The sequence below is a fragment of the Accipiter gentilis genome, chromosome 33 (assembly GCF_929443795.1).
Source record: "Accipiter gentilis chromosome 33, bAccGen1.1, whole genome shotgun sequence".
Classification (NCBI taxonomy): Eukaryota; Metazoa; Chordata; class Aves; order Accipitriformes; family Accipitridae; genus Astur; species Astur gentilis.
In genome coordinates, this window is record NC_064912.1 from 7,691,308 (window position 1) to 7,718,022 (window position 26,715).

Genomic DNA, 26,715 nt, shown 5'->3' on the forward strand with positions numbered 1-26,715 from the left:
GAAAGGTGACCGTAGGTGTACGAACGTGATACGCGCCCGCGTGTCTCGTTCGAGGACTCCAGACGGTACCGACAGCCCGTTGTCGTGCCCGCGCTGGGCCAAACCCCGCGCGCTGTCCCCGGCCTCGCGGTGGGCCCTGTGCCCCTCTTGCCATTCGGCTTTGGCGGGCGGGCCAGCGTGACCACGGTGCTGTGGATGTGCTACTAGTGTAACGTAGGTAACTCAGCCCTTTAGGTGAAGGTATTTCCTGCTTTTATTTAAATTGCAGATGGATTATGCAGCAGAGTTAAGGAAGTAGGAGAGTGAAATGAGACAACAGAGCTTTAGCGTATGGGCAAGGGTTTCACAATAATGGGGGGAAATAGTTCAGTCAGCTAAGTATGAAGTGGAGGATCAAGGAAGATCTGATAAATCACAGTTCTTTGTAGATCTGACTAGCTACTAGCATTAAATTAGCCTGCAAAATAATAACTTCCTAGTCTTTTCTAAAACATCTAACTAAAGCAGAATGTATCTGTTGAGTAAGTACAGAAGTTACTAAGGTGAACTTCTCAAAAACTTTAATTGGAAAGTAGCTTTGTGGAAGTCGGGTTATTAGGGCAAGACAACACTTAATGCATCAGAAAAACTGGTAGAGCTGTTCTTGGTGGGATTTGTAATTGCAGAGGGAGAAAGGTGTATTTTATGACTAATAATGTTAATATTGTGGTAGTCATATTTTGGCCTTGGTAGTGTTAAAACAACAATATCGTGTCAGAAGTACAGCAGACTTGCACTAAAAAAACCTGAACAGGCAGTTTGTAATTTGATGGGCTGGCTCGCAATAGCCTACAACATTAAAATATTTAAGTAGGCTTTCACTCCCAAAGAAGATAAAAAAATCTTTGAAAGCTACCATGAAATACAATTATTAAATAATTTTGTGCACACCTGAAGCTGACCTCTACTTCATTTACTGTATCAACATGCACTTCTGCTTATGAGCAACATATTAACAATAACTCAAATAGAACCAGCTTCTGACTCAGAAGCAGCTCCCAGAACTGCACTGACAGAAGCAGTGGAGGGAAGTTTCACATCTTCTTGACAGCCAGATTATTCATTGCAGCTACTGTGTCAGCTCTTCTTTCCCCTCTCAGCACAGTTCTGCCAGCAAGTCTGATGGTTTGAATTTAGTAATTCTGTAATGTTGCTCTATTGTCTCAGCTGTTGCATTTTTATTCTAAGGCACCAGGAAATAACTGTGTGCTACATTCCTTATCAGATAAAACAGTACTTGCTTCTAATGGAGAGGTGACAATTAGCCTGTCACAACATTAGGTATCTGATTTACTACTCAGGTGTTCCTAACTGATTTCATTTCATCACTAAAAAAGAGACAGAACCTGTGTTTTGGGTTTTTTTAATTTTAAAACAGATGTTTCTTTAATTTTCCCTTCTTCCAGTGCTTGTCTCCACTGATTCATTGTAGGGATTATCTGTTTTCCTAACAAACTCAGATAATCCCACTATACCATGGAAGACTATCACTATACCATGCACATGGTTTTAGTAACATTCTCTAAAAAGCTATGTCAAACTATGTTGTGTGATTATTCAAGGTATTGTGTGGGTTATCATTTCCTCTTAGAGCAAATTAAGAGCTAGAAAGGATCCTTGGTCACTAGAGGAATCATTGGTCAAACCAAGAATTTCTTCATTTTGGGATTATTAGAAAAGCATTCATCCTTGTTTTAAAATAAATACATCCAAGCAAAACCTCATTAGAAGTTTCCAATGTTTTCTAGGATTTCACAGAACAAACTCCCCTGTTTTCAACATTTTTTCTGCATCCTGATTTAACTACAAGTTATTTGCGCATTGGAAAGATTAGCAACACCCTAAAGGTGATGTTAAGTCCTCAAATACTGCTTCAGCAACACAAAATTTAAAGGTAGTTACACTGAATTTATGAATTGTGGTTTGGTTTTCAGGTTTGTACACAGGAAAATCTTGGCCACTTATGAACTATATTAAGGTTTCATTTAATTGCTGACTGAAACATATAGCATAAAATAGTTGAAACTGTATCATTTGCTGCTGTGCACTTGCTGTTACCTTACAGGCAATCCTCTCCCCAGAACAAATAATGGCCTTTCTATCATAGAGCATTATCAATGCCAAAGGCTTGGTATGAATAACTGAGAAATCTCTCTCACTCTTTGTTTCAACAATAAATAGAACCTCCTCCTAGATAATACGGTGTGTTATTCACATCATTAACATGAAGTCAGCTGATTTCTCTTTTTCTTTGGAACGTTGCCCGGAATCTTGCACTGGCAAGAGACTTGCCCTGTAAACTGCGCGAGGATATTTTTAATAACTCGACAGTTGTTGCTCTGGTTTAAGTATCTCAGTGGTGTTTACTGTTAAGTATTCTGTTCCTCTGAATATTGGAAAATATTGTTAATCCAAGAATAACTCTTACCTCACTCACATTAGATACACTTATAGTCTGTTGGAGGTTCAATAAAATGTTTAAATTTTGAGGAGATAGGCCAAATTAGAGAAGGTATACTTAATAACTCTAATACCATCACCTTCTAATTAATTTGTAAAAGACGATTTCCTGCCTTGGCCCAGAGCCAATTTCCGTGGAATTTTTTGGATGTACATACTTGAATGGTTGTAATCACCAACTCTGTGTTAACAGGAGAGAAGCTGCAGCATTTACTTCACAGATCAGGTAGTGTCTTTAAGTTGGGTGATATGTAGCGATATGTTCTCAGTAGAGATCAAGTTCTGCCATCAGTAAGAAATGGGTAACCAAAAGGTATGTCAAAGCTGAAGAGGTTTCGGCCCTAAATATAAATGGAGATTAAAAAAAAGAAAGGCTGTATTGCTCCTTCATTCAGTTATGTCTAAAGAGATAACAAATAATTTTTTAGTATCTCAAGAGAGTGTTACCGAAAAAGCTGGTCGAAGAAACTCTCTAAGACTCAATTTTGGAGTTTTAGAAAGCAGGCATTCTTTATTGCAGCACTGGACAGCACTGGATGCAGGGGGGATAGTTCCTCCTAGCATGCATACCGTTACCTACAGCAAGCAAACCTTATATTGCTCTAATATATGCATATTGATTACATTTCCCAGAATTGTCACACATATTCATGTAATTTCCCAGAAATTATTTACATAATATCTGCCCTTTGGGGCATGCGCTATTAAATGGGTGGGTGGTCTTTTGGGGTCTTTGAAACCCTCTGGTGGTCATTTTCTTGGTGTCCACTAATTGAACTCATTCTTGAGGCATGCACACCGTGGGTCATCTCAGGTGGTTCATCTCTTCTTCCTAGTTAGCTGGTCCTGGCAGGTTTTAATCACAAAGCTCAGCAGAACTTAAGGCTTCTTATCTATTTGTGCATACTGTTAACAAAACTCAAGGTTTTCTTACATACCAAAAGTTTCAAAGTCACTCAAGCAAGCATAAATTAGGCACTACAAAAATACAATGGAGTCTTTCAACTCCAGCCTTTATTTCAAGGCACCAAGAGGAGTATAAATACCCATTATTGCACAGTAACTGGTGTTGATTCTATAAAGTGCAGTAGTATCTGCATTCCTTTCAGTTAGGAAAAAATCGAGAAAACATAACATATTTTTATTAAATAGCTTATTTTATCCTCTGTATTCACTGTGTGGTTTTAGGCCTTATTTAACACGTGCAGTAGGAATCTCTAGTGCAGTTACCTGAGAGACAAAATGCTTTGCAATTATTAATGAGTTTACTTCAGTATCTTTTTCTGTTGAGGCTGTGCAATGGTCACTTAGATAAAACAAAGGCAGACCAAAGTGAAGTCATCAGTTTTCTTCCAGCTTGGGGTGCCTTCCTTCCTGACATTTGGATGCGGACTTCTTAGTGTGTTTAGCTTTATATATCTCTTGATATGTTCAAAGCTTCAGTCATTCTCAGCTGCAGTTCTTGGTACTTGTTACTTCTGCAAATCATCTCTTATTTCTCAATTTGGGAACTCCAGTAATACGGAACTTGGGCTGTTTGGACACCTGTCAAAAGTTTGGTTTCAGTGACTTCATAGATCCACTGCAGTAAGCAGCAACAGGATCTGTTTCCCAGAGTGGCAGCCTTCTGATTTCACCAGAAGAGGTGCTGGGGTCCCTTCCCTCCTTTGCTATATGAATTTAAAAGGCCTGTACACATTCACACAAGTATCCAATACCTTTCCTGACTTAAGCCAGTCCTCTATAGACTTGCTGAGGAAAAAAAAATTAATGTAAAAGTAATGCAAACCTATTAAGTAAAAGACCCTAAGGGTTATCAAACAATTGAAAAACTTAGTACAACAGGAGGTTAATATAAAAAATTAAGTACTGTTGCTTCCACTGTTTTCTCTGCAAAAATAAAAGTTGAAGTTGCTTATAAAAGCTGTAAGCTGCTTATTCATTAGCCACACACACACCCCCCTCCCCGATAGAAATATCAACATTGTCTTGTTCAGGTCCCGGAGGTGCTTGCTGGACAATTTTTCAATCACTGCTGCCACTGGCAATGTCTACTTCATCTTTTGTTGTAGAGACTGTGGTTAAGCTGGTTTTGCTATATTTGCTTGCATTTGTTGTTCTTATTTATTCTAAATTGTTGTTGGGGGGAGGGTGTGGGGGGGGGTGGTAAAGGCATAACTTTCTCAGAAAAAAGTAGCCTATAGACAAAACAGAAAAGAGAAAAGTAAGAATGGGTCCTAATCTGGTGATGCAATGAAGTGAGAAACCTGTACCTACAGTTCTTAATTCTTTTGATCTGCAGATTTTTGTGAAGCAGGCTGCGGTCCCTACTTCTACAGAATTATTGTTTAATAGTATCTTTCCTTAATTTGTTAATATATTTTTTCTAGTTCACTGAATAGGTTCAGCTCCCTAAAATTCCTTGTACTCGGTCACAGAGGACTTGAAGAGGTGTCCGAGGAATTAAAATTCACAAAATCCATACTGTTTCTGTAGGCCTGCATCATACAAAGAGGTAGAGGTGCTCAGGACTGGTCTTTAGGTAGCTGGATCCCCTATATAAGCCACAGGACCATTAAGTGCCTTGGAACGGGGTCCGGCACGTTAACTCTGTGTTCTTTACAAGATATACCAGGCACTACTGGAGATAACTCACTCTATATGCAGTACACAGCTCTGAACCTCTCCTGGAGGTAGGGGTGGAACCTCTTTTGGCAAAACCAAAAGCAAGGTTCATGTCTGTGGCCTATGAGCCCTTGTACAATGGAGTCTGCGCTTGGGAAGAGACCACAATTCCCTCTGCTGCCTGAGAGGGGACAAGCCTCAGCCTCAACCTCCCAGCTTAGAAGAGGAGGAAGCTCTGGGCTGTACTGGAGGCCTCCACAGCTGTTCCCGTGAAAATTGTTCTGCCTGACTCCCCAACTGGAGGGTGAAGCATTTGTTTCTCCTGTGAATGGGGCTGAATTCATGATCCACACATCTTTAAAATCTATAAATAATCACCAATTAAAAATATTGAAATAAACCTTGGAAGAAGGGCAAGGACCCAAACCCATTTGTTTCTCAGAGCATGCACTGTCTGGCTTTCGTCCTTCATGCAGGGCAGAGCAGCTTCAGCAGAAGGGTTTGAGAGTTACCCTTCCCTGCGGCGGAGCAGCCCAGAGACCGCGCTGCAGGGCTGCGGAAACATGGACCTGAAGCTCCTGATAAAGAAGGTGGTGTGACTGTGTCTGTGATGCCACATTCACTGTCTGCAGTTACAAGAATTACAGCACAGCTACTGGAATGAACAGTCGTGGTAAGTGCAGGTTTGTTCAAGTGACTAAAGGTAGAGCTACTGTGTCTGATGTGCCTTTTAGTATCTTTTGTGTCTGGTATGTGTTTTAGTTGACAAAAATCAGAAATGCTCTAGGGAAGCCCCTAAAATACATGGTTTCTTCAACTGTCAGTGTAGTATTTTTGACCAGTTTTCTTGCCTCCATCATTCTGAAACTTGACACAGGCTGTGGTTTTGCACATGTCCTTTTCCTTGTTGGTTTGGGTTTGCATTTGTATTCTGTTTCCCATTCTTGCTCTATTTTATTTCAGTGTAAGGGGAATTACAGGTTTTTTGTCACATGCTCCAATGCACCAGTATACTGGACTAGTTATATGAAGTCCAGTGGTAATGACAGAAAGGATATGAATTTGTTTTCTTTTTCTTTCTTCCTTTTTTTCTTAATTGCTCTCAGCTATAGAAAAATGACAAGTCCTTCTGTTAACAAGACTAATACCGTTGTTCGCTGTCTGTCCCAAAACTACTGCTAAGAGATCTGCGCGTTTGTGCTCACAGACTTCTTGAAAACCAAGGGAAGGAATAACAGCTTTTCTCAGTCTTTTCCTCTGTCTGTAGCCCAGGCAGCAGCTGGATGTTGCTGCAGGTTCTGGTGCTCATGGCATGCTTGCAGAGCATGCAGCTGCAGCCAAGTGCTAGTGAAAACACTTCACCCTCCACCCTTGGCTTCCTGATGAAATACCTTGTGCTAGTAAAAATGGTGTAGTAAGACAACAGCACACTTACAAATCGGCAGTGCTTTAGCAAAATATTGCTAAACCAGCAATATTTTGTTAATTTTCCGTTGTTTCATGGGTTTTTTTTCGCTGGGAAGCATGTACTGTAGCACAATCATTCTAGTGCCAGTGAAAGTAATGAATCACTGGTATTCAAGTGAGGAAGAAAGTAATGGAATTCATAGTTTAAATGTGGGCCTATTGACAAAAAGCTAGTTTAGAAAATATTTGATACCTTGCTACTGAAAACAGCTTCATGTCTTTGTCTTCATATATCTGCCTAATTCTCCACAGAGAGCTTTGTGGTGGCTGTGTCCTCTTGCCACAACAATGAATCTGGACTGCACAAGCCAGGCTGGCAAATTGATGTTGTTATGTTGTTAGTATTATTTATGTTACTAAGCTAAATATGCAAGGGCTATGAGTTTTTAAATGCTAATATTTTAGAGAAACAGAAAAATTCCATTGAATGTTTATGGCAGACTGGCTGCAAACTTGGATATCGCAGCCTAATAAAAGTAGAAGCCAAGGTAATTTCTGGAGGAATGCCTTTTGAAGTTAGTCTGTCAGGATTTTGCAAAGCAGTTATCTAAACACGTCTTTGGTTCAGCCTGCCTTGCTCTGTCAGCCTTCTGAGAATGCTTGTCCAAAGTTCTGTGAGATTCTGAATGACCACAAATATTTGAGGCCCTAATCTTTCTTTGCACCTACTAGATTGGAAATTCCCAAGCTTCTGAGTTCCTAACCTCAACTGAGAAAAATTATGTTCTGGGGAAGCTGCCAGTATGACCAGCAGCATTACCCTGGGCTCTATGCCATGTCTCACCTGCAGTGTTCATGCTGCACTACTGAGGCTCATCATAGTGTTTGGGAAGCAATGTGGTAGGCGATACTAGAATTGTAGGCATAGAAGGATGCTGAAGGACTTTTTTGCATCAATGGAAGCACAGCTAGTTTCTGAGGTGAAGAAGCAGGGAAAAGATTTGATCAGACAGTTTTAAAAACAAGCTCTGGGGAAAAAAAGCCAACTCCTCAATCTAAAAGACAAACCTTTTATGTTCAAAACATTTTCCATAATACCACAGCTTTACTTTCCTACAGGAAGTAATTTTCATAATAGACATAAAAGATTTTACATTAAGAGCTGTCAACCTTGGCAGAATTACTTAGGAAATCCTGTGTGAGTGCATATGTACAACAAAAACCACATTGTTAACCAAAGTCTCCATTCTAAGATTTACTCAAAGTTCCTTTGCAGTCCAGCTTTGCAAAATGTAACAAAGTTAGGGGATAGGCTGGTAATCAGATATTCATTGAGGGCAGCATTCTGTAATGCTCATGGACATTGCTGCAAAGTCTCTATTGATTTCAGTAGATACTGTATTCCGAATAGACTGTACTTCCTTGAAAATTCCTTTCTTGTAGTCTGAGCTGTTGGCTCTATCTTCGAGCTCTGGTTTTCCAGTCAGCTAGTGTCTTTGGCCTCTCTGGTCATAAATTGGATTCAATATCATAATTCTTGTTTGGGATTCCTTCTATTCAGGCTGAATAGCTTTGACGTACTGCTGGTTGAGCAATTTTTCATAGACTGGAAAGCCTATTTAACAGATTTCCCTACTTTCCAATTGTAATGACTCAAGCCTGTATAATATCTAGGCATCAGCATTTCACTACTTTGCTTCACAGATGAATGTATGTATTCAACAGCACAACCTCCCTTCCTGTTTTAAGGATTCTCTTTAACTGGCACACAGCTTATGTGGATAAGAGTGATGTTTCATAGCAGCTGCATCTCTTTTTAGGGATCGTCACTGTAGTCTTCGTCTCAAAGTCCAAAGGAAAAGACATGCCTTAGCTACAGAAAGTGCTAAACAATAGCAACACGAGAAGCAACAAATAGTAAAAATGTACAGCCTGACTTAGTTCTCTTTTTCACACACATTGTTTATGCTGTGATACATTTTAAAGAGGAAAGTTAGTTAAAAAGGAGAACTTGTGCTTTTGATTTCTCTGCATTGAGGGGAAGTATCACTTCTAAGTAAATATGATGCTGCCCAAAGTCTGCAGCTAATTTTGAAATCCAAATAAACCTAGTAAAGTCTTAGCAATTTTTCCTAGGGACAGTGAAGCAGCTGAATGTGTACCAGTGTAGGCCAGGTTACGTCCTTCAGTACCTGGCATCTGGGTATGTCATGAGCCTTAGCAGGTTTTATCTAGTGTCAAGATAGTAAAAAAAATTTTTTTATTTATAAAAATGCAAAACCAAAAGCAGAAATAGAAACAACATTTAATTATTTTCTCAAAATTGCAAATCAGGACAGTAGCAGCACTAGAACTTGAGTCAAGTTTTCAAAGCTTAAGCCACTGTAGTCCCCTTTCCCTTATTTTGGCCTTAGCTACAAGATAATCAGTTTTGAGGTCAAAGCCAGAGTACTTCTAGCACATTAGTCCTTGGTATGTTTGCCTATAGCCCACTGGGGACAGCTGTATAGAAACCACGCTTCCTCCCAGATGATGATCCTGTAGATCTTTTTGGAAAACTCCTCAGGAATCCTTAAAAGATGTGAGAGGAGTAAAACAGGAATCAACTTGAAATATTTATATCTTAACACATATGCAAAGATAATCCCACTTTTGATCTGTCTCAAATCTAGACATAACAGAAGAAATAATATTGTATTTGGGTTGAAAAGCCTATAATCTCCTATTCATGGTGAACTTTGCCTGGGCATGTTTGCAGGTGGAGATTGCTTAAGGTGTGAAACACTTGCAGAAATCTGCTTTTCTCATGTGTCAATGATGATATATCACAAGGTATTTGCTCACTTGTTTGTCTGCTTCTGGAGGGAACTGTCCTATGGAGGGGAGTTCTTTGCACACAAAAAGAAATCTACCATTCCCACACTGTTATATCCCCTCACAGTCAAACACACTCATGCCCTGGAGCACTGAGCAAGGCCTTCTGTATCTGGCTTTTGCAGAACTAAGGTGCAGCAGGTTAATAAGTTGCAGAGACTGGCTGAGGAATACAGTTTAAATTGAGTTTCTTTTAATACACAGCTTCTCATGTGGCTTGAACTCTTCACCTCCCGTCAAGAAGGAGACTTCTTAGTCAGGAGAACTGCTGCCTAGAGGGGCCTTGAATGTGACTCATGATGCTGAGAAAGGTTTCTGAAAACCTCCCTGGCCAAATAATGGAGACAATACCTCCACCCGCACCCCCGCACCCCCAATCTGTTGAACCCATTCAGGAGCACACTGATTGCAGGAGAAGCTGAGATTGAGACAGTCTCTCTTCCCCAAGTTCCAGTAAATTCATTCAGATTTGCTGTGATAGCAAGCGGTTCCCAATTTTCTGCAAGGCAAACCTCTAGCTGCCTTCAGCATGTGTTCTTCTCCACAAGATGGTAAAGTACAAGTGGAAGCATCTTATTCAGTGTGGTTTTGTGTTGATAAAACTAAGGGAAACAGTCCTTTTCATGTAATACCCCAAGACCAATGCTACTCTGAATGAGTTGGAGCTTATGCCTACCCATACTTCAACAAAACTAATGTGAATCAATGTAGGCAGCAACTTTAAATGAAATACGTTTAAAAGACAAATTCTGAGTGAGTTAAGAATATGCATGAAAGATCCAAGAGATTTACTTTTCCATAAGAAAAATAAATTAATCTGCTTTTCTCAGTTGCCTTTCTAGTTATGGTAAAGCTTGTTACCTACCTGCACTGCAAGTCAAAATCATACTACTGGATGAGATAGCTTATTTTCCCGATGTTTTGCATTCACTTCCTGGTTTTGAACATAAAAATGAATGTTTGCAAAAAACAGCAAATTCTTGTTATTCTACAAAGATTTTTTGGATCTTAACCAGCATTTGCAGTAGTGTACTTACAAGTTATACAGAGATTTAGCAAGTTCCTCTCAGTACATTTTTTCTTACCAGGTGGAATTATTGTTCCACTTTCAAATGTGTTCGACAGTGAAAAATCATGGCAATATTCAAGGTAGTAAAACCTAGTTGCAAATCAAGAGAAAATTATTTAGATTATATTTGAATACTTATCCCATACTCAGCCTACAGACTTGTTTAGGCAGCCATGTAGCAAACTGGATTTTAAAGACCCCATCTGTAAGCCCCCAGACAGCTCTAGAAATTTTGCTCCAGTATTTATTTCAAGGCTGTAGGTTCTGCTATAACAATCAGGTATCTAAAAACAAAGTGGAAAAAAACCTAGGAAAAAACCCTCAATTGTTAGTAGTTGGTAACTTTATTTAGCCACTGCCATCTTTATAACGCTGTTGCTTCTGTTCTAAAGCACTGAAGTACTCTTCCCCAAACACTAACAATGCCTGAACAAAAGCCACTGCAAAACATCGTACAGATCATTAAGTGGAAAATTTTAAATAGGCATAAGGAAAATAAATCAGCATTAGGAAGCCCTGGATAGAATCTGTTTAATTCTAGATATTCATTTTAATGTATTTAGGCCTCATAAAACACATTTGCATGATCAAAGATCTGGAAATGTAAAACATTGACTTTAAAAAGTTGTATAGATAAGAAAAGCCGTTTCATTTACAGTACTTTTTATATCTCAGCAAAATCGGTAGTTTACTTTGCATCTTTAACAAATCATTGTTAGTAGATGTAGCTACTATGAATAAGAACCATTTTAATAGACTCTAGTTAACCTAGCTCATAAATTATATACCTTATTTTTGCTTACAACATGACTGATGTTCACAGGTGGCTCAGAGGTGTTTATGTTAAACACATTAATGTTCTAGTAACTAATGACATTCTCCCTTTTGATGTTGGCTTTGTAGATTTATTCTGTGTTGTGCAGGCAGTCTCAGTGTACAAGACTGGTTAATAATGTTTGCACTTTTAACAAGGAAAAAATACTCATAGATATACATTTTACTGATCTGATCAAGATAATTTGCTGCGTTCTTTTACTCTGCTCTTACTGAAAACTTGGGGTTTTTTCTTTTCAAAGTTATCCAGTCTGAAGGCACCCATTCTTTATCTTACTCGCTGTTAGGAAATGTTCTTATGACAAAGGTAAGACACTATTGATTGGATTTAAAAGTCTTTGAAGTGCCCTAATTAGACATTGCCTAGTCTTGAGCTCTACAACAGAAGAGCAAGAAATTACTCCAGAAGGCAATATTAAAAAACACTTCTTAATAGTTTTGAGCTAAATTGAGGGCTCAGGTAGTAGTAGGTTTGGAGCTGTATTTAACATTGTGTTTGGTGGTATGGAAGATCTGCTACTTGTTTAAACTGGGGACTTGAAAACTCTTCCATTTAAGCAATTTAACTTAAATTGTCTGCCCTTTGGAATAGAAGTATGATAACTTTGAATAAGATTATATGGAAGTCACGCCCAACTTGTTTCCTAGTTATTTTTCTTCCTAATAACTTCAGATATGGCAGAAACCAGAGACAGATTTGTGACATTTTTTTACCCCACAGTTTTTACCCTGGTTCTAACCCATTTGACTTTTGTGAAAGCAGAATTTATTCACAACCTAATCTCTAATCTTACATTGGAGTCTCCGAGTTTTAAAACTATCCCTCTTGCAGCGGATGGGTTTTGTGCTGAAGCTTTTGGTACTGTTCTGATTCAGCAATAACCTTGCTGGGCCCACTAATGGGCCCACACTCCACCTTGGCCAGCAGAAAAAGATCCACCTATAGCAATCCTTCTTTAATGGGATAAATTATTTTTTAATTATTTTTTCAGGTGACCACGTTGCTGATTGGAAAATTGTGTTTTATGAATGCTTAGAAGAATTGTGCTGTTGTGTCATTTCATCAAGAAGTTATTTGTTGTTGGAAATGTTATTTCAAGGCTTAATCACATGAGGAAATACCTCTGCTATTGCAGGCCAAAGTCTCTTAACGTTTGGGGTTTTTTTCCATTTCATCTTTTTGATGCTGGGTGTATTTTTTTTATTTTATGGAAACGGTTCAGATTTTGCTCAGACCTCCATCAAATGTCTTCAGATGCAGGTATGAATCTCTTCAAGGAGATCCTGCCTAGAGTAAGGAAGATTTTTTCAAATGCTACAGTGTCTGATGACCACGCATTGCTTAACCTCATGCTGAAAGAAGATATGATATCCAAGGAGTACCATCAAGCCTTGCTCCATGAAAAAGACGGAGGGGACCTCACAAGGAAGGTACCTCTGACATTTGTGGAAAAATAGGACCTGTACTTGAACACATTGATTCCCCTCTGTTCTTTAAACCTCTGTGGCAGTACGCCTCAAAACATGACAGATAATGAGTCATCAGGAAGCAAGTACATTTCTGGTAAATCAACTTTGTTTTTCTTTTTTGCTTTGTTAAAGATTTACTTTCGTTTATTGCATTTTGAGATTGCATTTTGGCATATTGCAAAGTACATCAGTGGAGAGCAGGTGGGGAAGAGGAGAGAGCAGAATGTCATGCAAGAGCAGCTAAAAAGAGATCCACCCATTCAGGGTAGCTGCCGGATACCCATTTTCATAGCCAGGCCGTAATTAAACTTGTTCTTTGCCACCTTTTGCAAAACCAGAAATGCAAAGTAGATTAAAGAGACCATGGTAAGGTCAGTTTTTCTCAACTGACATACCAGCCATTGATAGTCTGAGTAGCATTTGCTCATGGCACATGCTGGCAACTCATGCAGGGAAATCTTATCTTTTTCAATCATATATGGGAGGAATGCTCTCCACTTTAAATTCCAGATGTCTATAAGCAACAAAATTGCACTGTCTACAAGAGACTGCTGCAGATTTAAGGAAGGGAGGTACCTAATGACTTATGAGGCTGGATTCAAGAGTTTCGAGGTTTTTAGTGGGCAGCCAGGGAGATAAAAATGCAGACACCTTATAATTCTGAGGCAGTAAACTCATTTTTTAGTCTGACCCACCAGAGGATTAATGTTATGTTGGAGAACAGGGATAGCTCTGGGACAATCCTAACATTGTCTATCTTATGTAAATGGCAGAACCCCAGCATTAACTATAGCACTCAGAATTACTTTTACAAAACCAAGCAACTGTAAAAGGAAAGTGAAGGAATACTTAGTAGAATATTGGGATAATCCTGCAAAACTGATGGAAGGACCTTGGGCTGCAACACAGTGAGGAGTATAAATTTTTTCCTTTCCTGAAATACAGTATTGGACATCACTTCTCAAGCTATGGATGAAAGTACAAGAGGAAATTCTGGGGAAAAAAACCTTAAGATAGTTCATGAGAGTGCAAAATACTGACCTGGAAGATTTGTCCTCTATTATTACACGCATTCAAATTAATGTAAAGAATTCGTATTTTAAATATAGAATATCATAACAAGTGGCCTAGTGTCACTTATGCTGGGATAGTCTGGTTTCTACTTTTAATTAAATCCCTGAAGTGCTTGGAAAGATATCTGCTCCTTCTTATTTTTGTAATGGTAGCACCTAAAACCTCCATTCAAAGATCTTGATCCTCTCATGCCTGGCTCTGTATCTCTGTCACAAAGCCTGCATTTATTTGAGACATGACAGAGGGAAGCTGAAGTGCATCAGAAGCAGCATTAGTCTTCATCCATCACATGTTCAACCATTGTCACTGTTCTCTAGATTTTGTAGTAGAGATAGGCTTAAAAAAGGTGGTTTCAAAGACATTAGTTCACCAGGAAATTACTCAAATTGTATTAGAGACTTCAGCTTCCTATGAAGCAAATTATTTTCTGACTTTCTTTTTGAAATTTGTTACTTTTTCATCCTTATGTTCAATCACTTTTTCACTCTGAAGAAGCCTTGCAAAGAAAACTCTGGTCAGGAACAGGTTGATATCAGCAGGTTTCTCGCTGATTACTTGATAGTTTTGCAACTCTTTCTTCTACCACAAAATAGATCTTTACAATTTCTGGACAAAAAAGTCCCAGCTTTCCCCCTCTTGCAAAGTGCACTATTGACATCCGTTTTGCAGTGCTTCCAATACTAATCAATATGTTCTGTTCCCTCCTTTTGCAGTAGGGCAGTGTATCAGCAAACATTGAAGCAAAGAAGCTGATGGTCACCTGAGAAGCTTAGGCAGTTCACAGCTGTCTCACAGCCTCTTGTTTTCCAGTCTGCTTTTCCCCTCCAAGACCCTCTTTATAGACTAGTCCACTAGATGAACCAGTACTCTGATTTGCTCCAGCAATTTCTTTCTGCTGTTTCTAAGCATCTATGGGTATTGTACAAAAAAGTGGACAATCGGTCTTTGCTGCGGTTATGAACTGGACTCACAGTAAACAGCTGAACTCTTCTGTTCCCCAAACTTTCCTTCTTGAAGTACGTAGATCATCACCTCATGGGATTACAGCCTCAGAAGCTAGTAAAGAAATCTGCCCGCAGGGCTGGTATAGGAGCTTAATAACTTGTAGGGTTGTGCTGCAGGTTAGAAAATAAGGCTAACAAATAACCCTCTTAAATTTTGTAGGGATTTCTCATGCAGGTTTGTATTATTGTCTATCAAAACAGAGCACTAAAATACAGAATCTGTATTTGTGCAGCCTTTTATTATTTTCTGCTCTGAATGCTGTTATACCGAGATGTTGCTTTTCTTCTTGTGTAGAGGAATTCCAAGGACACAGCTGCCTGGCTGGTTAGAGAGCCTGAAGAGGCTAGTGCCCTGTATCTCAGGCTGGGCCTTGTATCTCTGTAAATACTGGGAACAGATCAGCCACTCCCAGGGAGGAAGCAGCTTTATTTCTTCCCAGTGAGCATGTTCCCATGGAACCTGGTGGAAGTGGATCTCCTCTGCAAAGGGAAAAGGCTTACACAGGTCAGCAGCTGCTTTGCTTATAGGACCTGCTACCTTGTGCAGAAGCAGTTTGTTACCGAGCAACTGATTAAAAACTTGCCTTACTGAAGCAGCAAGTCCTGGATGTTGTTGACTTCATCAAATCCCACTTCCTTCCTTTCTCCTTCAGACTCTGGTGGAACTTTTGTTATAAGCTATAGCCAATGGAATAATACTACAAAAAGTATTTGGTCGCTTGAGAATATATTCTCTTCCATAATTCATTTCTAACTTCTGTAGGTCTATGCATGACAAAAAATAGAAAAATAGGGAAATAAGCTTGCAGAGCCACACAGAAGCAGCTATAGGCATCGTGAAAGGAATACTCATAAAGTTGTTTTTCAAAAGGTTGTTTGTCTTACGCCAGGTAGGCACTGGCAGGGTAAGCAATGATGAGATGAATAAACATTCCATCAGATGCTGCTACAAGCAAACACTGAACACCATGTGTAAGCCAGATAAGATTTACAAACTCCTGTTTCATAGAACATCCTACTTGTCTTTTTGGGCCAATGGCAAGAGACATTTGCACAAGATATCAAACTAATTTTGTATTGGTAGAGTCTGTGAACATGTGGAAGAAGTACTTTCACTTCTGTTACACCAAGTGGAGCTGCAAGGTAAGAGAGTCTGCATGCTGCTTGCTTTATTCTTACTGATGGACTGTTTAACAGCATGTCTTTGGGTCAGATTTGAACTGGAATAAAAAAGGGGAGGAAGAATTTTGGGGAGCACCGGAAATTTTTACTGCCAGCTGTCATCCAGTTTTGGTTTCCAACTGAATAAATCCATCTGTTCCTAACTAGTGACAAGTGCAAGCTGTTCTTAGTGGTGGCAAGTGACCACCAGTAAGGGTAACAGTGTTTATTGTACAGGGGTTGCTAGAAGGCAGGTTCCTGTTAATTTTCCTCCTTGGAATTCCCCCAGAGCCTTTAACTTTTCTGCAGTGACTGGTCTAGCTCATTTCCTCCTTTCTGCTGTCACTTTCTATAAGCCCTGGGCAGTGATAGCAGCTCTCGTCGGTTTTTGGTACTGAATCCAGAGTGAAGGAAGAGGAACTGTCCAGTTTTTCCTCAGGTCTAAGGTAAGTTTTTCCTCAGCTCTTGAATGCATTGCTTTTGTTATGGTAAATTCATCTTACCTTTTGTAGATATTGGTAACTACAGTGTGTCAGTATCTGGACTTGTATTGCTTGAAATATTAGTAAGATAAAGTCTGAGTGTGGGTGAAATTTTGGATAATTTTTAGCAATTTTGTTTTGTGGCTAATACTGTTATGTGCTCAAAAGGTTCCTGTAGTTTTTTTCAGATTTTTTTAAGAACGTACTTGGTTTTTTTATAAATGTTGCTCTTATAGAAAGTGAAACTGAGGATCATTGGAAGAAACTGGCTTACTCACGGATCTGGCAAGACAACTTAGAGCTTTACTTTCCCATCTGGGAGGGCTGAGATTCTGTCCTGAATCTCTGAATGTCTCTCTGAATGTCTCTCCTGAAGTCTCTGAATGCAAAGGTACTTTTTTTGCAAAAAACATTTATAGGCAAGGTGTCTGCTGTGCTGCTTTATTTCATCTTACTGCTGGGATGAGAGAACTGGGCACAGATGTGACATACGAGGCGATACTAGATATGAAAAGGCAAATTCTGCTCTCAAATCACAACTCTGACACCTGCAGGACAGTATATTATTAGTCTGCCTGAACTCGTCTGTCTCCAGCACAAGGCTAGTAATATTTGTTTTATCTGTTGCGGTGGTCACTATACAGCTAAGTTCATTGAAAGGCAGAAGCTCCTTTTACCTCATATTCATACTTTTTCTACCTTCTTTAAACTCATCTCTAAGGGAGACAAAACAGAATGTGGCAGGATATAGAGCAGCTGCTTTTCCAGCATTACCTCTGTTCTTCCTTTTCAGACTATAAAGCCCATGGAAAGTAACACACCACTCCATTGGCAAGAGTGTGGGTAAAAGTAGTATCTTTTGTTAAATGGGTGATACAACAGGAAAAGTTAAACTGGCTATAAGATGTAAAAGCCTTCCATAGATCTGAAATAGAAACCAAAACCTTCAAAGCTAAGTATAAATTGAGCACCCTTACTTGCAGTTTACAAGTAATCAGGCCATCTCTGAAAGGAAAATCTGTTTGGTACCTGTGGAGCAGAGGAATTGTTAGCGATGGACTTTGGGAGAGGAAAGGCAGACAGATGACTGTAGTATGGAGGGGACTTCATCCCTCCTCACTGCCGGCTTGCCCACCTCGCAGAGAACATTGCCCCAGTACACTGCCGCGGCAAAAGCCAGGTAAACATATCCCTGCCTTCTGATGTGTGTGTTGTGCACAATGACATAACCTGTGGGGGTGCAGAAGAAAAGAGAAGACTTTCTAAAGCTGTTTAAAAAAAAAAGGCTTTAAAATTCTGGGTGATAATACTGAGCTTTTAGCTCAAAGTACCAGTCTTTCACTGGACTCTTTACTTAGAGTTTGATATAACCTGATTTTTGTCAGCTTGCTTCACTCAGATTCATGTGTAGCCCTTAATGGGTCTGGGGTGTTGCAAGAAAATAACTTTTCTTCGGCAATCTTTGTGTTTAATTTTTCAACCTCCTGTCTTCACAGCAGTCATACTCTCTTATTTTTCTGTTATCTAAGACTTGGAGCTGTAATGTTATGTCATCCTCAGGTTAAGAAATGTGTAATTTGCATGGCATTACTACTCTTTTCTATGAATTATCCTCAGCTTCCTAAACTGGTACAAAAATTAAATTGCAGAGGATTCCTCTTTTACTGAAATCACTTTACATATTTTCATTTTCTTAACCTCTGTACTCATGTGGGAAATTATTTTATTACCTGTCAGTTCAGATGTCAGCAGAGTTTTGGGAAGGAAACCCCCTAACAAATCTCCTCAGAAACATCCACCTTATTTTTGGAGTAAATGTTACATTATTGTCTGTATAATTCTTCTCATTCTCTTAGACACCATTTGATTTTAGTTAGTAGCAGACCCCATTGGCTGGAGTCTTTAACATGTTGATCCTTTAAAATATAAGACATGGCTAAATCAAATTACTGGGGCAAAATGATAAATCACAACCACCTCCCTTATCTTTAGAAATCTAAAATGCCCCATCTAACTCTTTAAGACTTGTATGTGATTTAAGTAAATGCCTGCTCCTTCCTTAACTGGATTCTTTGTCCTGGTATGGTGATGTTCACTCTTTCTTTTACTACTTTTCCAGCATTTTTAATTCATATGGTATCACTTGGACTCTAAAAGACCACAGTAAAAAACACCGAATCATAGTGAATCATACCGTTGTGCTGTACATGCAGAATACAGCGCTAAAACAAATGCATCCTGAGTAGAAACCTTGCTGTAGCAGGTATGCACTGCATCCTTGCAGAGGTAATGCAAAGGTAACACAGGTCTACCAAATATAGCGATTCAGCTGGAGTGTATAGGCTGCTGGAGAAAGGAGGTGTTATTTAAAGATTTAAAGAAAAAATCTGCCTTAACCAGTGTCCAAACAACAAGGGATTGAACTTCCTGCATGGCATGGAAATACGTTGGGAAGTATGTCCTGTCTTGCCCCTGTCCAGCACACGCACTTTGTGCATGGAGGCCTGCCGCAAAGGCATCCCTGGGGACTTCGGTCCTCTTACTGCAGGTCCGTGCAGCGTCTGTCTTCCTCCTGCTGAGAGCTGGCTCTAGCATTCACAGCCCTAACGCAGAAATTATTACAAAATTTTTTAGTCCTCTGATGTGAAAATGTGTCAAATGCCCATTTCGGCAGCACTGTATGGGACCCCAAACAGAATGTATTATCAGTAAACTAAGTTAAAATAAAGTATGAAACAATGGAGGAAGTACTGAGTAGTATAGCACTTATTCATCTTTGGTCTCAGACAGGGGACTGCTGGGATGCTCTGATTAAAAAAAGGGGAAGCCCTGGGAAAGGAATTGCTGTTGTAAACAAGCTTGGTAAGGTCTGGTTTCATTTTCACATGTGCTTCAGTTACAACACACAGGAAAACACTCACTGTCCCTGAGGTGTAATTAACCTTGCCTCTGGCTCTCCCAGTGTAGAAATTGTCATCTTTCAAAAACTCACTCCTGTTTTCCCGCACCCTTGGACAGAGTGCTTTCCGTGGTGGCACCATGACTTTAATGCAGCAAAGCACAGCTGCTATTAAGAATATGTTGGTTCAGCTACAGAAAGAAGACACAGCATCCCAAATCCAGTGTAGTCAATAGAAAGACAGCTATGTATAGATTTGTCTCAAAACCACAGTAACGAAGAAAAAAAGAGGGTAAGCTGAGGGCCATTCAGATGAGGGCCATTCAGACGGGTGAAACAAAAAAGTAATCAAGTTTTTCATTCTTGAAAGAGTGGCAGTCTTCGTTCTTCCCAAGGTAGAAGGCTATGTTTCTTTCATTCCTGTGCACCTGGGTTATAACACCTCCTACGCTCTATTTTCAGCTCTCTAGCTGGACTTGGCACCGGCAAGACTTCCTCTTGATTGCTTCCTGACTTCTTGACCATTGTAGATGAAAACATTTTGCATTACTTATGTGTTTATCCACAAGGAAATGTTACGGAAAGAAAGGTTTAAAATAACAGAAGCTTTTGTGTCTATGACTTAATTAAAGCTTAGTATTTCCATGAAGATTATGTAGGCCTACTTAGTCTCTTTCCATAGGACTCGCCCTTTTCTTTGTCTGCTGTAATCAAGCGGTTTATTAATCACTGAACTTGGAGTGATATATTTGTCTGTCCTGCATTCCCTTTACAGCTTCTGCCCAATTGCTTCTCTGTCTCTAACCCCAAAATTATATAGAGTCAGAGATAATGCTTCAACAGCATTATTCACAAAGTCTGGCAACTTGGCATTCTGAAAGGCCCAACTCTTGTTTAGATTTTACATTAATTCAACATAGGAAGGGGCGAAGCAAAATGTTGCAACAAACGGAAAATTTCATCTTGTATGTTTATAACCTCATTTTTAGTTCTCATGCAGGTTTGTCAACTTCTGCTTTCCATTTATAGCATGGCAGGCAATAAAATCAATTTTTTGTAATCTTGGTAATGTAATGAGGTCACACAACACGAAAAAGGAGAACTACCTGAGTGTGGGTTATTCCTACTCATAGAACCGCTCTTCTAAATTCTGGCTCTAGATTCTGGTGTCTTCTGCAGCAGAACGCACAAAGGTCCATTTCCAAGCTGTTCAGAGGGACAACCCTGCAGAGGGGTAAGGGGAATAAAGATTAGTTTATAACAAAACAGGATGCGGTAATGTGTGACTAGGTCTCCTCTGCCTTCTTTCATCAGAGCTTCAGTGTTAGCTGGATTTCTCTTTTTTCATGTTGCAGGTAGACTTCATGGTACAGCAGGTTGCTTCGCATTTGCATACCTCAGGAAAGCAGACGTGCAACCAGGGACATCAATGGCATTCTGCTAAAGGCAGAATATTTGAGAGCTGTATTACAGCTATCCTTCATTGCAAAATATGGTGTTTGATGCCAAGCTGAAACTTTTCATGGTTGTGGTGTGTGGGCACCTATTTTAACAGGAAATGGTCTGGAAATTTTGCTGGTTGGTGATTTCATGCTGGCATCTCAATATTACGTTGGAGTAAATTACTTGGATCACCAGCCCAGATGGCATTCATATCAATGATCTGTAAACACTGAGGAGCCAATATTTGGTTTTCAAACAGTTTGATAAAGATGATGAATAACCAACACATAGTGTTATTCCACTACCTGTGGAATATCCAAGAGGAATGTTTGAGCTTGTTCTAGTGCTCGCTGCAGTAACTGGAAGGAAGTAGAAGGGGTTTAAAATGAGGTAGAGGAAGAGGTAAGCTTTATCAAGAAATGTAGCTGCAACAGTCTGAGCAGTTCTCATGTAAACATGGGTGACTGGAGCAGGGAGCACCTTAGGTCAATCAGATTTGTCTGGATACTGTATGGCACTCTGCTTGAAAGGCTATAGCAATTCCCAGCTCATGAGTAGGTACATGCAGGAGTTCTGAGGGGGAAAGAAAATTGATTAAAAAAAATTGTGTTAGATTCCAAAATGTCAGTGAGTACCTTGTTACCAGAAACTAATTGCTAAGGTGACCATGCCATTCTGTACACAGTCAACCATATGGTTTTGGAAAGAATACGTGTTCTGCCTTTCACTGTTCCTTCTTGTGCTGAAGGGATGTCTCCTAGTACCACCTCCAGGGCTTAGGAACTGGGTGTAGTATCCTAGCCAGAAGCTGCTTCCCCCGAGAAGAAATTGTCCCAACAGTAAAAAATGGGATTCTTCTTCCATCCTCTTCACTGCAGTCTTCTCATTTCCCCAATACCTGCTGGATCTGTGCTTGCATCATTTATATTCTGATAAAGATACAGGAGTTGCGACTTACTTGATATTTGGCACTCGATATTTGGTCCAGGTGGTCAGACTGCAGTATCCCACTCCCCTGATGGGAGTAAAAAATAGTTAAGTCTCATTACAAGCTGTATCTGGATCTATAAGTTTAAGTAACTCAGGGTTATAACTCAACGCAGGATTTGGTAAGCAATACCACTTCCACAGCCTTAAGATCTCAATGTCTTGTCAACAGAAAGCCACAGTGCAGGACTTGTTGTTTTGGTTGACAAAAGCTGTGATTTTGTCATAGCTAACTGTTTTGCAATTTGATTTCAGACATCAAGAGACAAATCATGGATTCAGTATTTGTGTCTGAAAATGGCTATCTTGATTTGCTGCACAGTGATATCGATCCATTGCATCTGTATACTCTCCTTGATCCTAAGTCATCTGGAAATGAAGAAAGTGACTCCTCTGCAGGTTAGTAAAACACTAAAAAAAGCTCAATTAGTTTAGTCATCATGCTATAAGTTATTACCATCTCCTCTCAATTATGTAGCCATCTAATGGCAGTTTATCATGGTGGCTGGACTAAATTCAACAGACACTTGGTCTTACAATATGATAACTTTGTCTGTATCTGCATATAAAATCGTGACTGCTTCCAGAAACTATCATGGGTTTAGAACTGTACATATTTACAGCTTCCTGCTCAGTGTGTCTAACAAAACATACTATACATGTCGTCAAGGTGTGAGGCTCGTGTCTTTGGTTTGGATATCATTCCTGTAAGTAGTTTATTTGCAAATGTTCCTGTTGTAACCTGGTCAATTGCAATTGTCAACACTTCTGTAGTTTCAGGCCAAAAGCTTTGCAAAACAGAAACTTTTATATGAGTTCGTGATGAAGCCAGTCTGCAAGCAAACTAGTGTTTCATTTCCTTCTCAGATCCTACGGCACCAACACATTTCATTACCAGATGCCATTTTACAGCTCTCAGGGGCAAGGACCAATGATGTTATGATTGAGGAGAAAGCAGAAGGGCCAGGGAGTAAAGATGATAGTTTCTTGCACATAAATTCCTACAGGTAATCAGATTAGGAGGTTGTCCTGGCTCTCAAACTTTCGGCTCCTTAATTTGTGTGGAGGTTGTGGAACATCGTGCTCTTCCTGAATTTGCTGGCATGAAAGTTTGAAAGTGTATCTGTGCTGCTGACTGTGTTGTGGAGCAATAGCTGAACTTATTTTAAACAAATGAGCTGGACTGTGGGTTGAGAGTGGCAATGAAAGGAGGAAAACAGATGTATGCCAGATAGGAAGTCCTATAGCTCTGTGCCTGACAGGTATAAAACATTACCAAATTGGAGGATATCACCTCGCATCCTTGTTGTTTTCATGAGTGACCAGGCTCAGCAGGTACATGGACAAATCAGTGGAGAACTGAGCACCAGAATCTGGAATCATCTTTGTGGTTAATTATTTCCACGTTGAGCTTTGCTGTCTGAACTTCTGGCTGTTAGCAACAACTGCAGGAGTGTTTCTTCACTCCCATGGCGTCACTTGCTCAGTGACTGAAAGTGGGATGAATTAGGGATCAAGGACTGACTCTTGTTGTATCAGAGATGTTTCGCTGATGTATTGGGTCTGGCTGAGGTGGAGTTAATTCTCCCCATAGCAGCCCTTGTAGTGCTGTGCTCTGCATCAGTAGCTAGAAAGGTGTTGATAACACACCAGTGTTTTGGCTACTGCTGAGCAGTGCTGGCACAGCATCAAGGCTGTCTCCCCAACATTTTTGCCCCCCCCCCAATGGCAGGCTGGGGCTGGGCAAGATCTTGGGAGGGGACATAGCCAGGACAGCTGACCTAAGCTAACCAAACAGATATTCCATACCATATGACATCAGCTCAGATATAAAAGCTAAGTAAAGGGAGACAGAAGGGGGGCATTTTCGTCTTCCAGAGCAACCACTACGCGTACTGAAGCCCTGCTTCCCGGGAAGCGGTCAGACATCGCCTGCCGATGGGCAGTAGAGAATAACATCATTTGTTTTCCTTTGCTTTCGCACGCACGACCTTTGCGTTCACTTTATTAAAGTGTCCTTATCTCGGGCCACAAGCCTTTTGTTATATTTTCTCTCCCCTGTCCAGCTGAGGGGGGAGTGACAGAGCGGCTTTGGTGGGCACCTGACGCCCAGCCAGGGTCAGCCTACCACAGCTGATCTGAATACTTTTGAGCCTTAGCAATGTCTGAGATGGTGTAGATAAATTGAACATTGTCAGGACATGGTGCCTGCTATTGGAAGCTGGACATCTCTTCTGTGATGTTATTAGCATGGTCCCTGGCATGTTTGTGGCCTTGGCCAGCCAGCAGCTTCACAGGCCATTTGTAGCTGCAGTTCAGGGGTTAGCATGGGCCCAGCATCGTTCTGAACAGGGAATTTGGATGGTACCACCATATCCTGAAAAATAAAAACATTTAATAATATGGATGAGTCTAGGCCATGTGTGAAGGCCTTAGTGTCATCTAACGGATTCTAGAACTGTTTTATATACTAGCAGAGATGAAGTCTCAGTGTTTAGCAAAAGAAAAGTGTTGATTCTGGGTGACTATAAATTACTGAGAGTTCAGTTCTGTTCCTACTTAGCTAACATACAATGAAAAGCCAAAGTCTTATGCTGAAGTAACAAATGTGCCTTTTCTGCAAGTCCCGCTATCTGTTTTTTTTACTCCTTAGTTACGGTATTCACTGAGCCAATGAATACTCCTTTATAATTCTAGATCCCGAAGCTGATGCCAGCAACTATGATCAGTTCAATAATTCGGATTTCCTGTGTACGATGGAAAATTGTGAAAACGGGGATGAACTGTATCTCTGTTCCAACACCATAGAAGCCTATGCTAGAATAGGTATGAAAGAAATTTTTGTTTTTTGAATAATTATTTTCCAATCACTTGCTATAGCTATTTCTTACAAATTCTATTTTCAGTCTAAAGCAGTGGCATATACTCAAGTGGCCTGTCCCTCATGCATGGTAGGTCTAGCGAGGGTACCTAAACCTCTGCTTTGTGGGGAAACAGATGAACAGTAGCTTGTGGTTTTGGGGGGAAAATCTCTCTATTAATTGCTCCTTCTGCTTAATGCTTCCTGTCTCAACTTCTCCTTTCTCGTGTTCTTTATTTCCTGAACAACAATTTATAAGAAAAACTTAACTCTTCAATTTCACTTACACTGCAGAATTCCATTAATGAGGGTAAGCTTACAAGAGTTTTACTGTGAAATTTACTGTGTCATTATTGTGTACCTGTTTTGTTTTTTTTTTTCTTCTTGCTAGCTGAATTAGCAGAATATGTGCTCAAAGATCAGCAGGAAAAGCAGGTGGAAGACACTTTTGGTAAGATTTATATGGCAAAGATTAATTTTCTCTATCACAGTGTTGTGGCTAACATCTGCACTGTACTTCCCCACAATTTGAACACTAGTGAGGTTTCTATACATCTGGTATCCCCTTCTTTCTCCTGGGAACTTTTCTTGGCAAACTTTGAGGATTTTCTGTATTTTTGCAGGCCTTTCTCAAAGATGGCAGTTTTATCTCTGACTAAGTTGTTGATTATGTCACCATGGCCATAGTGTATGCACAGCTTAACTGTCTAGTGCAGTATATGCCCTCAATTAGCATCAGACTTACTCTGAGCACAACAAGGATGATGTATGTAAGTTCATTAAACCTGACCCACCCAGAGGACTTAGCATGCATATAAATGCGGTTCATGTTATTTCTGTCCAGAATGCACAGAGCTGCCTGAGGAAGCGTGTCAAATTTTACTTCTCTCTCTGATCAATGCAGCAATGGTATAATATACATGTAGTAAATGATTCCTTCACTCAGTGCTTGACCAGAGATAATTGCTTGGCTTTTGGTACAAAATAATTGTTTTGGTAGTGGCACAAATGCAGCTGTTTACTATTTCAGAATATATGGATTAATATGTGGCTGTTGTGAAATCCATAGAATCAGAAAGATTCACAGAATAGGTGTATACCTTGTTTTATGTTTGAGCAAAATAATTTGGAATAACTTACCAAAGGTCAGTCCTCTCCTAGGACAATTCTGGCTACAAGAAGCTCACGTGACTTTTTAAATGCTTTTTACTGCTCCCTGGTGTGTTTAGACTTTGGGGGGGGTTGCACCTAATGGCAAAATTTATATTGGTTTTAGAGGAAACAAGATACGGTATTAGTACATAAGTAGCTGCCAGTAGAAGAATGGTATGGATAACTTCACAGTTCTTACAACACAAAATATAAAATCTGTTTAGAACCCTTTGCTCTGTCTCTTAAAGGATCTAATGCTTTTAATACCTAAAATGAGTGAGTAACTTTGCTAGCATTGAGGTCACACTGTGTTACAGCTGTGATGTTTTATCCTTTGCTCATCATTAGAGCATTGAGAAGGATTTATATTTTATTAGCCACTGAATTTATGGCAGTAGATTAATATTTTGCAGTTCAGAAACTAACATAGGGTGACAGAATCTGCATTCAGAGCTCTGTTGGCTTTCTAAATCATATTGATCTGGATATGTGTTTTATTATATGATTTGGTTTTTATGTTTTATTTGGAGCATATTTCATCTTTGCTGCCTGTTGGTGTGTTTCTCTTGCTTTTACCTCTTTCTGTAATTTTTCGAGGAGAACAAAGGTTGACATTTGGCAATCTTTCATGTTTTTAGCAGGGAACCTTATTTTGGATGAAATGGCTGCTGAAAACACTGAGAAACTTACTGACATAAAGATGCAGAAATGTCACAAACGAAGTAAGTGAAAAACAGTGAGAGTTTGAAAGGCTGTAGTGTTTGAATTCTAAATTTGCATTGCAGTACTTTGGTTTTAACACAGCCTCCATGCATCTCTCATGTAGTTCTTCACTGATACAACTAGATGCGCTTCCTCTGACTTTGATCATCCTG

At 39.8% G+C, this 26,715-nt stretch overlaps 2 protein-coding genes across 2 annotated transcripts in view; both read left to right on the plus strand.

The window, feature by feature from the left end:
* The first annotated feature begins 11,581 nt into the window (after positions 1-11,581).
* LOC126034106 (MHC class II transactivator-like) lies at positions 11,582-16,840 on the plus strand. Its single transcript, XM_049791385.1, is given in 4 exon segments — positions 11,582-11,615; positions 12,564-12,872; positions 15,941-15,999; positions 16,736-16,840. Coding segments are annotated over 3 exon segments (423 nt in total). The 5' UTR covers positions 11,582-11,615; positions 12,564-12,571; the 3' UTR covers positions 16,799-16,840.
* Positions 16,841-17,638: 798 nt separating this feature from the next.
* The window catches only part of LOC126034105 (MHC class II transactivator-like), a 29,199-nt gene continuing 20,122 nt past the window's right edge, over positions 17,639-26,715 (plus strand). The window contains exons 1-5 of the mRNA XM_049791383.1: positions 17,639-17,679; positions 22,084-22,227; positions 24,526-24,654; positions 25,080-25,139; positions 26,479-26,562. Coding sequence (XP_049647340.1) covers positions 22,101-22,227; positions 24,526-24,654; positions 25,080-25,139; positions 26,479-26,562 — 400 coding nt within the window. The 5' untranslated portion in view covers positions 17,639-17,679; positions 22,084-22,100. The remainder of the gene's footprint in view (positions 17,680-22,083; positions 22,228-24,525; positions 24,655-25,079; positions 25,140-26,478; positions 26,563-26,715) is intronic.